General features: G+C 40.8%; 1 protein-coding gene across 39 annotated transcripts in view; it reads right to left on the bottom strand.

Moving 5' to 3' along the window:
* ABI3BP (ABI family member 3 binding protein) overlaps positions 1–12757 on the bottom strand; it is a 280524-nt gene extending 267767 nt beyond the window's left edge. For 38 of the 39 annotated variants that reach the window (XR_014263069.1, XR_014263070.1, XR_014263071.1 and 35 more), the window contains exon 1: positions 6259–11520. Coding sequence is in view for 35 of the 39 variants with exons in the window: in XM_082460258.1 (XP_082316384.1) it covers positions 6259–6337 (79 nt within the window). In the remaining 4 variants the exon portion in view is untranslated. Of the gene's footprint in view, positions 1–6258 lie in introns of all 39 variants that reach the window. The other variant, XM_082460250.1, reaches the window with a different exon arrangement.
* Between the last annotated feature and the right edge of the window lie 1070 nt (positions 12758–13827).

Raw genomic sequence — 13827 nt, 5'->3', positions numbered from 1 at the left:
TAGTCTTTAAATGTTATTTTAACAGAATGTACGTATTTAAACCATTGTTTTTCTTTTTTTAGCGTGTTCATTCTTTGGCTGATACTATTTATTTTTATATTTTTATTTTACTACTCTAGCAATGTCTCACATTAGATTATCCTATTAATTTTTTAATTTTACATTTATTTTTAGATCACTTTTAGTAAGTTCATCTATTTACTTTCCATATTCTCCCTTGCTTTTATACCTGCTTTTATAAATGGAAATCAGGAATCAGGTAAAAGGGAAATCATTCTGAGGATGGTGACCCAGATAGAATAGTTGGTCACATTTGCTTAATGCCCCTCCTTTCATTAGACACCTCACTTTTGTCTTAAAGAAATATTCTGTCAACACACATTAACCTATAAAAACATTTTAACTGTCTTTTCTATAATACAGTATCAATGAATTTGTCTATTCTCAAGTGCTACCCTGTGCCTCATTAACTTTTTCTTTTAATAAATGTATTTATTTATTTATTTATTTTTGGCTGCTTTCGGTCTTTGTAGCTGCACACGGGCTTTCTCTAGTTGCAGTGAGCGGGAGCTACTCTGTTGAGGTGCGCAGGCTTCTCATTGAGGTGGCTTCTCTTGTTGCGGAGCACGGCCTCTAGGCACACGGGCTTCAGTAGTTGTGGCACGCAGGCTCAGTAGTTGTGGTCACCGGCTTAGTTGCTCCGCGGCATGTGGGATCTTCCCGGACCAGGACTCGAACCCATGTCCCCTGCACTGGCAGGCGGATTCTTAACCACTGCACCACCAGAGAAGCCCCTGCCTCATTAACTTTTGAGAGCGAGAGATAGAGACTAAAATTCCTTAATATTTAGTATCTCAGCCTGATATAGCAGTCTATAAGACTAAACTAAACTAGTGAACGTGTAATTAGCACAGAGACACCTTATTTTTAAGCACTGGGTTCTAAACATGATAGTCTTAGCATCCAAAAACTATATTTGATCAATTTTTACATTCCTAATACAAGTTTCTTTTATCACAGGGGCTGGATCTCATTCAGTTTTACCTAGTAGACAGTGCTTGAATAGACAAACAAATCTATACAACTGCCAAGAAACTAGAGCTGTAGAAAATGCTAAAATAATTCCCCTGTGGTTTTCAGACTTGTTTGTTTTCTTTTAGCAGTGGAACCATTTTTTCCTAATGTACTCTTTAATACAGTCCCACCAATATGTAAATGTACACTACTCAAATAAAAGCAGAAATCCAGCCATCAGGGTTCTTTGCCCTCCCCACTATTCTTCCCCCAAACTCCTTGTTCTAAGATGGAAAAGACCCTCCCTGGCTCCTTACAGGTATTAACCACCCTCTGGAGAAAGGGACTGGGTCACTGGAGTGACACATTCTTGTTTTGTCAAAGTGAGGTTGGGAGCGATCCGAGGACAGTGAGAGCTCGACTCCAGGTGAGTGGCTGGGAAAGTTTAGAGTAAGACATGAGCCCTCTTCTCCAAAGACAATCTGCTACTTCTGCTTTGTAATCAATCTTGGGGAGTCAAGACAGATAGAGACAAGGAAGACACAGTCACATCCAGTGTGGACTCAGTCTTGGCTTTCCCTCTGGGTACTTTAACACCTGCTGAGCTCCGGCCCCTGGAAGTGGCCTGGGCTCTGGCCATGCAGCTACCCCTGTCGGGAAGGCCCTTCCACTACTCTCCTCCTTGCCCCAGTGTATGTTTGTCTTCCAAGCTCCTACTTGGGTGCCTTATCCCCGCATAATTTTTGACCCCTCTAGTCTGGATTGGGTCCTTTCTGATTGTTCTCAAAGTTCTTTGTGCTTCAGCCAAATCAGAGGATGTTCTTATTCTAATGTAATTATTCCTTTACAACCCTGTCTTCTCCATCAACTGGTCAGGAAGACAGGTATCAAGCCTTGTCTTCCCAGCCTCAGTGCTCTGCATATACATGGAATACAGTTTGTTACTTGAACAAATTAACATATTTTTATGTAGAGCAAGGAACTGATATTACATAGAAATTAAAGGTATGGTCTTTTGCCACTTGCTGGGTGGATGACTTTGGGCAAACACTTTGAGGTACAATTTTATCCTCTGTAAATTGAGAGTAATAAAGTACCTGCTTTATAGGGGAACTTCGAGCATTTAGTTAGTTTTCCACATTAAAAATATTTAACCCTAAATTACCACAAACAATATGAGCTCAAATAATGTTATCTATAATAATAGTGATGAGTTATTGATAGCTATGAGAGTTACTTTTATTAACATGATCTGCCCTGCGATTTTTTTTCTCCTTGGAGTCAGAGATTTCTACCCTGTCAGGTAACAACCTGAGGCCAAAAGCCAGCTGCCTCCTCCCTCTGCACTAGCCAAGAGTGACAGCCAAGAGCCTCATTCCCTCGGGCCATCTGATCACACTTGTATTGGAGATGCTCCTCTCTGGTTTTCCTCATACCTACATCAGGAGGACTGATAGAGCTGGCTAGAAATAGTAGCCTTTGCCTTCTAACTGACTGCAATTTTCCAAACACAGGAGTTTCTGCAGAGGTGTGTCAAGCCTCTCATGTCCCATTATATGCTTTTTTTTTTGGCTCCCTTCACTACATACATATTGTTCTCTGTGGTTTTTATTTCTGCCTGTATGCCAGGAAAAAAAAAAAGTTCTGTGGTGCCAAGAATAAAGAATCCTAGGGGTATCTGGAGCACAGGGGCTTTCAAGGGTATAAAACAATGTGGGAATTCTTCTTCAGGGCCTGTGTATTATGGTCTAATTCTCCTCCTGAAAAACAAGTTCAAGAGGATCTCTCCTGGAGGATCTGTGAGGCTTTATCAGTCCCCACAGAAAAGCTGATCCTAGGGCAAAGGTGCAGCTTTCCATAGACAAAAGCGGTGTTTGAACTTGACAGTCAAACATTGGGTTGAGGAAGTTCGGGCTGGAAAACAGTAGAGTCCTCTCATTGTCCTGCAGAGCAACACAACTCCCTTGCCCCACCTTTCACCAAGAACATGCCACCTCATTTGCTACCCTCCCAGAGGTTTGTCAGATAGTCTGGACACAAGATCCCATATTATTTGGTGTGCATATTTTTTTCGGTATTGATCTACTTTTCTGCAACCCAATAAACATGTTTTTGAATACCTGTTATACGTCAGACCCTTTACTAAAAGTTTTGCGACTCTTATACCTCATTTACTCCTAAAATACTGTAAGACAGTTATCATTATTCCCATTTTACAGATAAGAAAACTGAGGCTTAGCAAAGGTAAATGATTTGCCAAAGAACATAGTCATCAAGGGGTAGGGAGGAGAAGAGGTCCATTAATAATATTCTCAAACTTTATTCTAAGCTTTTAAAAAGTAATAGACTCTTGCAGTACCTTATTTTCTATAACAAAGTATGTGGTTATGTATGCAAATATGCATAAGACACGTAAGAAGTGATTTCTTATTTAAAAAATAATTTCTTTTCCCTATAAATAGTCAGCTGTATTTATATTTATCAACTATACGCCCCCCCCACCCCCCACACACACGCAGCAGACAGGATCTAGGGAAAATGTGAAGATTAGGATAATGTTTAAAATCTTTACAAGAAACCTTTTATTCAAGGGAAGGACAGCATTCACATGTACACTACAGAACTTAACTCCTAAGATTTGGGTCAGAACAGGGCAGAACACAGATATCCAGTCAGGAACCTGGGATCCAGTCCTGGTTCTGTCATCAATGTGGGAAAGTTACCAAATCTCCCTGCATTTGGGTGCCTCCATTTGTAAAATAAATGGTTATACTGGTCAATGGTTCCCAAATATTGACCTGTGATGAAGTTTTCATCAGTCTGTGGTAAAATGAGAAAAATAAAACAATGGACTTATTTGTATCAATTCATTTGTTTTATAAATCTGTTAAAATGGTTAGCTTCTATGAGCAATGGGGGTTTCCCTCCTTTGAACATTCTCACATGGCGTAATTCAAGTATGTCCTCTATAATGGGACCCTGATATTAAAAAGAATATGTATTTTTATGGGTCCATAAATCCAAAGATCTGGGAAACCCTAGCCTAGGTGATCACTAACATCCTTCCTAGCTCCAAAATTCTATACTCTTCTTAAATGACAAATGATATTTAACTAACTCTAAAGTAGGAAGGAAAAAGAAAAGAAAAAACCTTTTATCTCTTTTTTTTCTTATGTATCTCAGTATTTTCCCAAATGTGAAAAATAAGCCCCTGGCAAGATATAATAGCTATTCCACTAGAAAAAGAACTCTTAGTCAAACGAGTTTGGGAAACAATGGGTTAAAAAGGTGGGACAGTTTTCTTTACCGAGAAATTTTCAGAACCTGTCAAGTTCTAAAGTCTGTGGTGACCCCACCCCAGAACAGAAAAAAGCATGAATGCTCCTCAAGTAATTGATGGGGAGAAGATGTCTGCCCCAAACCCCTTTTGAGAACAGTATACCTATTCCTGGAATGCAGTTTGAAAAAAAGGCAACTTCAGCTAAAAGAAAGTCCCTCGGTAGCTTCAATGATAAAGAAAAAACACAGCATTAGAGACAAGGAGACTTGTCATTTATTTTATAATTATATTAATTTGATAGGTTTTTTTTTTTCAAATTACTGAACCTATGGATATTTTTTAAAATTACAAAAGAAACCTGGATGAAAATACTTCAGATTAAAGTGCAATGAGCAAGACAAAAGTTTTGTGGCTGTTTTTGACAACTTTTTTTTTACCATAACAAATAAAGGAAAATTGTGTCATGAGATTTGCATCTAGTGATTGCAACATGATAATTAAAACATTTGGAATTTGCATCAGTCTGCAGTCACAAAATTATGGCTATCATCCCTACACAGTAAATACAAGGTAAAATAAAAACATTTGTAGGTATTAAGCCTGAGAAAAACTCCAGACTTTTCTCAGATGGTGGGTCCTTGTTAAATATTTTAGCAGTAGGAACAGTTAACTCTGAATGCTTGTGGCTCATGACTGATTTATTTAAACACTTTTACTATGATCAAGAAATAGAATGCTTGATAGGAGAGAAAGATCTAATAGTGTATATTTTTATTTTATTTTATTTTATTCTGCAGAGTTATCTTAGAGTTGAAAAGGTTTACTCAGCCGTTTTTATTGCTTTTATATCATCATGTGAAATATCAACTAGCCAAACCCTTCAGCCTTCACACTCTGGATTCAAGTTTCACTTCACACACTGAAGAGAGAATGGTTTTCACTTGGGACAAGATGATCTTGGAGCAAACTACCCAGAGGGAGGACCTAGCAGGATCTTTGGATATTCTGACCTGAACAATCTTTCTTTCCGACTCTACGCACAGCAGGGTTTTGACAAGCCCATGGCTCTGCACTGCCTCTGATATTTTCCATCATAACTGTATGAAAATTCCAGCCTGTTTTTCCTAATCCTGCTGACTACAGCAGTCTGCAACCATAAAAAGCCTTCACAGACCTGAAGTTGGCTTAGAAAAGTGCCTCTGCAAAGGAGCAAAACAATACATGCAACATTTGTGTTCAAAGATAGGAGAGAGGTGAGCTCTTGTTTTGGTGCTGCTGGGCTCAAGAGATTGTTTTTTAGAGTCTAAGTTAAGACATTTTCATTTTCTTCTGATGACATTTGTAAACAAAATACCAACACTAAAATGCGAGCAATTTAGCCAGGAAAAGGGGGAGTGTCATGTCCAGCAGATCAAGCCCTCTTCCAAATTCCACCAGAGAGAAGTGTCTATATATCAGCACATGACCGTTCTTTGTTGGTGTGTCCTGCCTAGAATCCTTCAGCCTCCAAGCTAACAGGTATGTGTGAGGTTTACACAAAAGATTCTAGGTTTCAAATTAGCTTCTTTTAAACCTTCAGCTAGCACTGATTTCGTCTCTGAGGAGGGGGATAAAAACACCAAACAAGTCTTTTCAGCAGACTATATAATACCCATCTATACAATACAATTCAATATACAAATGCTGTAGTTGAAGCTATACCATTCAAGCTACTGTGAACATCTGCTAAATCTAATAAGAAGTTGGTTTTTATCTTTTGCAATACAGAGATCCAACTGAAAAGTAAATAGAGGGGGGCGTGGGGAAGCAAAAGTTTAAGCTACGTCTCCACACGTTTGAATTTTGACTCTCCGAGAACTCTATTCCCCCCCATCTGGCAAAGCAGATCACATTTAATACCAACATTTAAAAACTAGTATCTTTTAAACATTATTTTGAAAACACAAAACATCAGAGCTACTTGCCTTTTGGCAATTTCTGTGCATTTCCCAGGGCTAGTGCAATACTTCCACAGAGAAGTAGACACCCCAAGCTGGAGAGCATGTTGCATTTGCCACCTCACACGGGGAGTGATGCTGGTGGGAGTCTCGCAACCCTGGAGCTGCATTTAAGTGGACTGTCTCTCGGTGACAGAGGAGGGCGGCTGCACTTAGCTGTGCTGTGGGCTTACTCACAGGGGGTGGAGACAAAATGACATCACACCCTTTCCCACACACACATCAAAAAAAAGAAAAAAAAACGCACAGCAGCAAAAACATATCATCACATTTCCTGCTAGGTTGTAACTGTCTCTTCTCTTCCCTCTATGATATAAAACTTGAAATTATGGTCAAACAATATTTAAGAAAGAAAAAGTATTTGGGCAGTTTTGAAGCATGTGATGAACTCTTTTTAAAAATCCAGAAAAGACATCTTTAAAACCATTGGAACGTTAAAAAAAATAAAATTAAACTTTATTAGGAAGGAAACTGTTTTTAATTATCTGGTAAACCAATCCCATTCTTCTTTCAAAGGGGAGTAAGCTCATAAAAATTCACTTTGAACCATTTTGAAGTTCCAATATCATGAGAAACTTTTAAGAGTAAGTCATTGGCTACACAGCTATTCATTATATATAATACACATGCATGCATTCATAGATATACACACAGATATATATTGGGTTGGCCAAAATGTTCGTTTGGGTTTGTCCCGACTGATGTTACAGGAAAACGCGAACAAACTTTTGGCCAACCCAATACATATGGATAGTCTATAGATGTGGAGATATAGAGAAATCACTATCACTAATTGATCCCCAGCTCTGGGACAGGCTCTGTAATAGTGTCTTTACCTACATTATTGCATTTTAATCCTCACAGTGACCACACAGGAGATCTTGTGTTATCTCTCTTTCACCAGTGAGAAAAAACTGAGCCTCAGAGACGTTAAGAGTCCTGACCAAGGCAGTGTATTCTAATGGTTAATGATTTGGATGGGCTTTGGAGTAGAACTGGCTGGGTATAAACTTGGATGCTATGTGCCTTTGAACAAATTTCTCCGTCTATATCTCATCAACACTGGTTACATTTAAGGGCTTGCTCCACACCAGGCACTGATCTGATCAATTCACATCTATTCATATGTATTCCTTAAAATAACCTAGGAGACAGACATTGCCATCACCCCCACTATACAGAGAAACTGGGCATAGGGAGGTTAAATGAAAGGCCCAAGGTCACGGTGCTAGTAAGCAACAGACCTGGCATTTTAATCAGACAATTTAACCCCAGAGCTTCCACTCTTCATTACTATACTTTAAATTCAAAAATAGAGATGACAGTACCAATTTCACAAACTTGCTAGCAGGACTTTTGGACAGTACTTACCATGGTGCCTGGCACACAGGAAGCATATCATAAATGATAGCCAATGAAAACAACAAAAATAATGACAATAATAAATCCCCCAATTAAGCAGAACTATGATTCTAACCCAGGTACATCTACCTCCAAAGCCCATGTGTATCCTCTCTCCCGCTACATCACATGACCCCAAATACAGGCATTGCTGGAATGACTGGGTTAATAAAGCACTTTAAATGTTGTCAGTACATTTAAATCAACTCTTTGAAAATAGCTTATTTCATGAGGTTGCTGTAGCTGAACCAAAACAGTAAAAGGGAAATGGAATAATGGTGGTCCAATGAAATTCTAGTCAAAAAACTTACTAAAAGAAAAAAAGACACACTGAAGAGATGGCCCCGTCTTCCAAATAAAGCGTGAGAAGGCACATTGTTAAAGTCATTTAAAGCTGGCCCCGGCTAAGCTTCCAGCACAGGAATGCTCTGGCACTGGCTACGAGGGGATTGGGTTATTTAACAGGTCTTTTTCGTCTCTAATTTTTTACTTGAATAGGCAGCTCTCTCAAACCCCCAGTTTAGACATTCATCCAGCTGGCACTGCTGATTCTACTTCTATATCCATTGCCATCAAGTTAAGCCAGTGAGGCCACTATGCTAGCAGGAAATGACAGGGTTTTTTTTTTTTTTGAGGGGGGGTAAAAAAGAGCAGAAATATTGGTGGTGGGGGGGGAAGGCTGGTTCTTCAAAACAGTGTGAGAAGCCGGCCGGAAGGTTAGGTAATGGAATTCAGGAATCAGTGTCTGCTTGGCCTGCGGGCTAAATCAGTTCTACATTAGCAATTGTTATTTGCAGATTGGAACTGACTGGGGGCTAATTAAACAAAGGTCAGTCTCTGATTAGTATTTTGTCAGAAAAAGTTGGTTGCATTACTATAGCTAGTGGGACAATGAACATTCATTGAAGACCCTGAAAGTATAGAGGTCTCCTCAGATCCGGAAGGAGGCACGTCCTAAAGAAACGGACCATGTCAGAGAAGGCATTTTACCTTCTCAACAAACAAAAAGTTTTCTGTCATGTCAGAGTCTCAACCCCAACAGGAGGTAGACAAATAGTCCAGAAGAACTGTTAAGGGCCTTGCTCATAGAGGAAAACATCAGGGCTGTGGTCATGTAACCACTGGAGGATTTAAGGCCATTTTTTAAGGAAGAATTACCTTCTGCCTGTGGGTAGATTGGAGATGACGATTGTCGAAGAATTTGCACACACACACACACACACACACACACACACACACACACACCCCGTACGTCTCCCAGGTGTCACAAGAGAATGCCAAACCTAAGTCCTGGTTCAAATGCCTCTGCAGGCACCTGTGTCTGTATTTACCTGGAAATACAGAAATGTGAAGCTCTGTTTGTGAGATGTAAAATCTCAGATTGAAAAACGTTGTTTTACACATTTATTCAAAGCCCATAAGAGTGTATAACACCAAGAATGAACCCTAATGTAAGATATGAACTCTGGATGAGGACAGTGTGTCATTGGAGGTTCATCAGTTATAACACAAGGTAAAACCTCTGGTGGGAGGTAAAACCTCTGGGGGATGTTGGTAATGGGAGGGCCAGGGGTATGTGGTATATCTCTCCATGTCCGGGAGCCAGGGTTAGGTATTTGGGAAATCTAAGTACCTTCTGCACAATTTTGCTGTGAACCTAAAAATGCTCTAAAAAAATAAAGTTTATTACCAAAAATTTTTGTTGAAAGAACATTTAGGAAGAACTTCTGGAAAATCACATAAACTATATTTGTATTTTCCCTCTGTTCTGTGAAGCCAGGGGACCATGCCTGTTTTTGTCTATCACTGTACCCAGTGACTAGAATCTGATAGGAATGCCATATGTTAAGATGAATAAGGGTCAAATGAAGCAGCATCCGTCAATTCCTCCATATTGTCGAAAGGTATCAAGCCAGAGAAAGCTAGACTATGACTTGGAATGTACTATTGTTAGGGAAGGGAGGTAATTCTCCAAGAGTCTCTCACATTTCTGGATGTCCTATGAGAAGAGGCACTGATTCCCTGTGCTCCAGACTACCTTTTCAATGATGTCGCTACAGCAAACAGCCTTGGAAGAGAGAAGTTTGTTTACTGACTCATATAATAAAGGTAATGTCTCCCTCTGGGCAAAGGGAACACATGCTCATTGTCTATTATCAAAGATTCAAGTTCCCTAAGCTTAGGTTTCCTTTCTTGTAATACAACCTGTGGCATGTTTGTAGGTATCACCTATACCTCTTGGTGTGGTCCTGTGGAAACTGGGGCTCCTCGAATGAGCACAGATGCTAATATTCAAGCTATGACTGTTGCTGGGAGTGAATAACTGTCCTTTGTCTTTGACCCAGCATCCTTGTGTCTCCTGCCAGCATCCGTGAAGTGTGTGGGTTGGCTTGCACATATGGTAAAATCCCAACCCTTCACAATTCTTGACTTTAGCATTGACCCACTCCATAATATTTTGTTAGGTAATCTTTGGTATAGTGCCATTAACTACATTCAAGTTCACAGTAAGAATCAGCCACGAAACTATCGTGCATAGTAAGAGTGCTGCCGACATTGTTTATTAAATCATATAGTACCCTCTTTAGAAAAGCTCTGGGGGAAAACCTCTGTTCTTTATGTCCAAAAAAATGTAATTTTTTTTTCTGATCAGCTGCATTTATTTTGTGACATTGTTCTCTTTTTGCATAGACCGTTAGAAAACCAGAGCCAAATGTGTCCCCCACCCATATTAAATACATATAGGTCTTTGCAGTGCACATATTTTGACATCATCACTGGCTTTTTTTTATCCCCACCCTTTTTTCTTGCTTATTTTACTTAGAGTCGTTATGTGGTTTTGTAAGTTGCTTTCATTTTTTTTCTGGAACAAGGTGAAGTAATAAACAAACTCCCCACACTGGAGTTATGTCAAAAATATGTATCAAAATAGGTGAAGTGGGAATCTGGGAATGTGCTCTCTGCTTTCCTTTTCTACACAACAGTAAACCCTGATGGATTTCTGGTACAATGATTGTAGAGCGTACTTTCTTTATTTATATTTTCTCCTTGGGAAAGTGGGCAAAAGGCAGGAGGATGCCCAGAACACTACTTGTAGTTTTCCATCATTTTATGTTTGGCTTTTTAAGTGTTGAACATTAATTCCATTATTTGAAATGAGACTTCCACTAAAACTCATCAGTCTTTCAAATCTTGCACGTAAACTCTGTGCAGTCATTTTACCCATCTGCTCACACTTTTGAGTCTCTCATACGTAATGCCCTATGCTAAGAGATTTTTAAAGGCTTATAGATCTACAACTAATAAAATGCAAAGATATGCTGTGGGTTTCTAGGGGATGCTAATAAAAATAATTTTTATTATGACTCATATTTGAAACTGGAAACCCAGTGTTCCATGTTTTCAGCCCAAACATTGTTTCTGTAATTACCGTACTGAATGAGATTCATGATCCAATTGGAGGAGTATCCTGCTCCAGTGGGGGTACATCTGACCAGAGCACGAAGTTCTTTTCCACAATGCTTTTTTGGCACAGGGAAGTATGGCCCTTTAAATGCCTAAGTGATGTTTGCAGATCATTCTTCAGTCTGTCTAAATCTTGACTAGATTTTTGGCTTCACAGCTTTGAAGGAATTAGCAAGTTGTATTTATAAAAAACTGTAAAGAATTCTTTCTTTTTATTAAGCTGGAAACAGGCTTCTTTAAGACCTAAGTTGTACATCTCTGAGCTCTGAAGTTTGCCTTCCTTATTTTGTCTGAATTCTGCTTTCTTTGTGGAAGTGCTGAGTACTGAACTGAGCTTGTGCAGGTGAAGGAAATATCTCCCACCTAGGATTTAAATGATATAAAAATTGAGGGAGTCAATTGCTGAGTAGGGAATACAAATTAGTAAACCAGAGAAGGGACTCTGAATAGGAGGATGTGCCAGAGGAGGGTCCCTAAAGTAGAGCATCAGGGAGTTCAAGAGCATGGGAAACGTAAGGAGGCAGCAGAAGGTAGGGCAAGTAGCATGGTGGTCCTGGGAACATAACCTAGATAGGAGATTTTGCCAGTAGGCTGACTTTTATACTTCATTGCATGTGGTATATGGGAGGCCTGATGTGTACTAAAGCCTGGGATGAGACAGCCATGATCGTGGCCTCCTAAACAACAGAGTCTGGATCTTTTTAATTTATTGTTTAATGGAAGTGCTACTTCTCTGGACACTTCCCAACTTTGTTACATTGTTTTTAGGTGTGACAACCAGGTTACAAGCAGAGTTAATTAAATTCTCTAAAGATATTACAAAATTGAGGTTGAGAATTACATTGTGGAATAATGTCTCTATGAGAGGATGAACAGAAATAAGGAAATGGAAAAAAAGGACCCATGTGAAGACAAGAAGACAAGTTGAGGCCATATATCCCCCCAGGATACGCATTTGTGGGTCCTTTTGGCCATAGCTACCACTGAAATAAAGTATAGAACAGTATTCCAAAGGGAAGGACACATTCTAAATCCAATTAGAAAAATACACCCTGAAGAGGGGGACCAAGGAGGTGGAGTGTGAGGACGTGGAGCTCAACTCCCCTCACAATGCATCAAAATACGTCAACATGTGGATCACTTCTCATGGAAAACTAACTGGAAAATGGCAGAAAAACTCCTATACAACCAAAGCTGCAAGAAGGATCTCCACGTAACCAGGTAGGACAGAAAAAAAAGGCATTGGGTTGGGATCTGCATCCCTGGGAAGGGCCACAAGGGTGGACCCTCTCCCTAGGGAGCAAGTAGGCCAAAGCTGAATCTGGGTAGCCCAGTCCTGGGGTCCTGCAGGGAGGAAACAGGCCCACTTACCTGCTGGGAACTCCACTGAGACAGATAAAAGGACTGGAGAAGCCTAGACTCTACTCTCAAGGAGCATGTGTGTACTGTTTTGCTGACAATCAGGACAGAGGCCTCGCCACACTTCCCAATCCAAAGGGACAAACATACTGGCCCCGATCACTGCACGCCACAGCCTGGCATGAGATCTGGGCAGAGACTCAATGTAACTGTGCAGAGACAGACAGGGGCGCCTGGGGTGTGATCTAGGCAGAGCCATAGAGCCAGTGTCAGTGAGTACACTATCAGTGCATACAGTGGCAGCGTCACAGGAGCACACGGTGGCTAAGCACTGACTACTGAGCAGACAGACCCTGGGAGAGGACTCATCTAGCTACACAGAGAGCCCAGAGGGCCTGCGGTGTGGTCTAGGTGGAGGAGTGACAGCCGTCGTCAGCATGTATGCAGCAGTTTGTCTCCCAGTGAGAGCACCCCAGCTCCACCGACTCTACACTGCAGCTTCGGGCTAGACCTGGGTCAGACAGGTCCTGGGATAAATCTGCCACAGAGGCAGCCCAGATCTCAGGAAAGAGAGCAGCCACCTCATTTCCTGCAGCCACAATGCCCTGACCCCCAGCCCGAGCCTACTCCCCACTACAGCCTTGAACTAGATCTTGGACGAACACAACAGAGAAACGGAAACGAACGTGGGCTGCTTATGAGCAGAACCATGAACACCTGCACAGGTGGCAAATAGTTTGCTGTGATTGCAAGGGCCTCACTTGTTTCAGCAATCACCTCCTTCAAGGCAAGACCCACACCCAAGGGCAACAGAGCCTGATCAAGCCCAACCCTCAGGGTTTCTCCTCCAACAACTGGGGAGCAGACCCCACCCCTGACAGGATGGTGACAGCCATGAAGCCCTACCTCACATCCAGCACAGGTTCCAGATACTGCAACACCAACCATACCCCTTATCAGGGGGACACTGACAAGCACACCCTGAGGAAAGATGTGACTGGTGACCATACCAAAACCAACCCTCACACCAAAGACATTGGACACACACAGTCTACACAGGGATGCTCCCACATAAAGATACCACTTCAAGACCACAGTACATAACTGTTTCTCCTAAATTCAGAGAGACAGAGAAAGTTAAGTAAAATGAAAAGACAGAGGAATCACTCCCAATTAAAAGAATAAGAGAAATCCCTGAAAGAACAGACAATGAAAGAGAGCTCACCAGCCTACTAGACCCCAAGTTCAAAAAGGAGGTAATGAAAATGCTAACTAAATTAATAAAGATTATTGATAGAAATTCAGATCACA

This window comes from Balaenoptera physalus, assembly GCF_965194825.1.
Source record: "Balaenoptera physalus genome assembly, chromosome: 4".
In the NCBI taxonomy this organism is placed as follows: Eukaryota; Metazoa; Chordata; class Mammalia; order Artiodactyla; family Balaenopteridae; genus Balaenoptera; species Balaenoptera physalus.
This window is presented reverse-complemented; position numbering and strand designations above follow the sequence as displayed.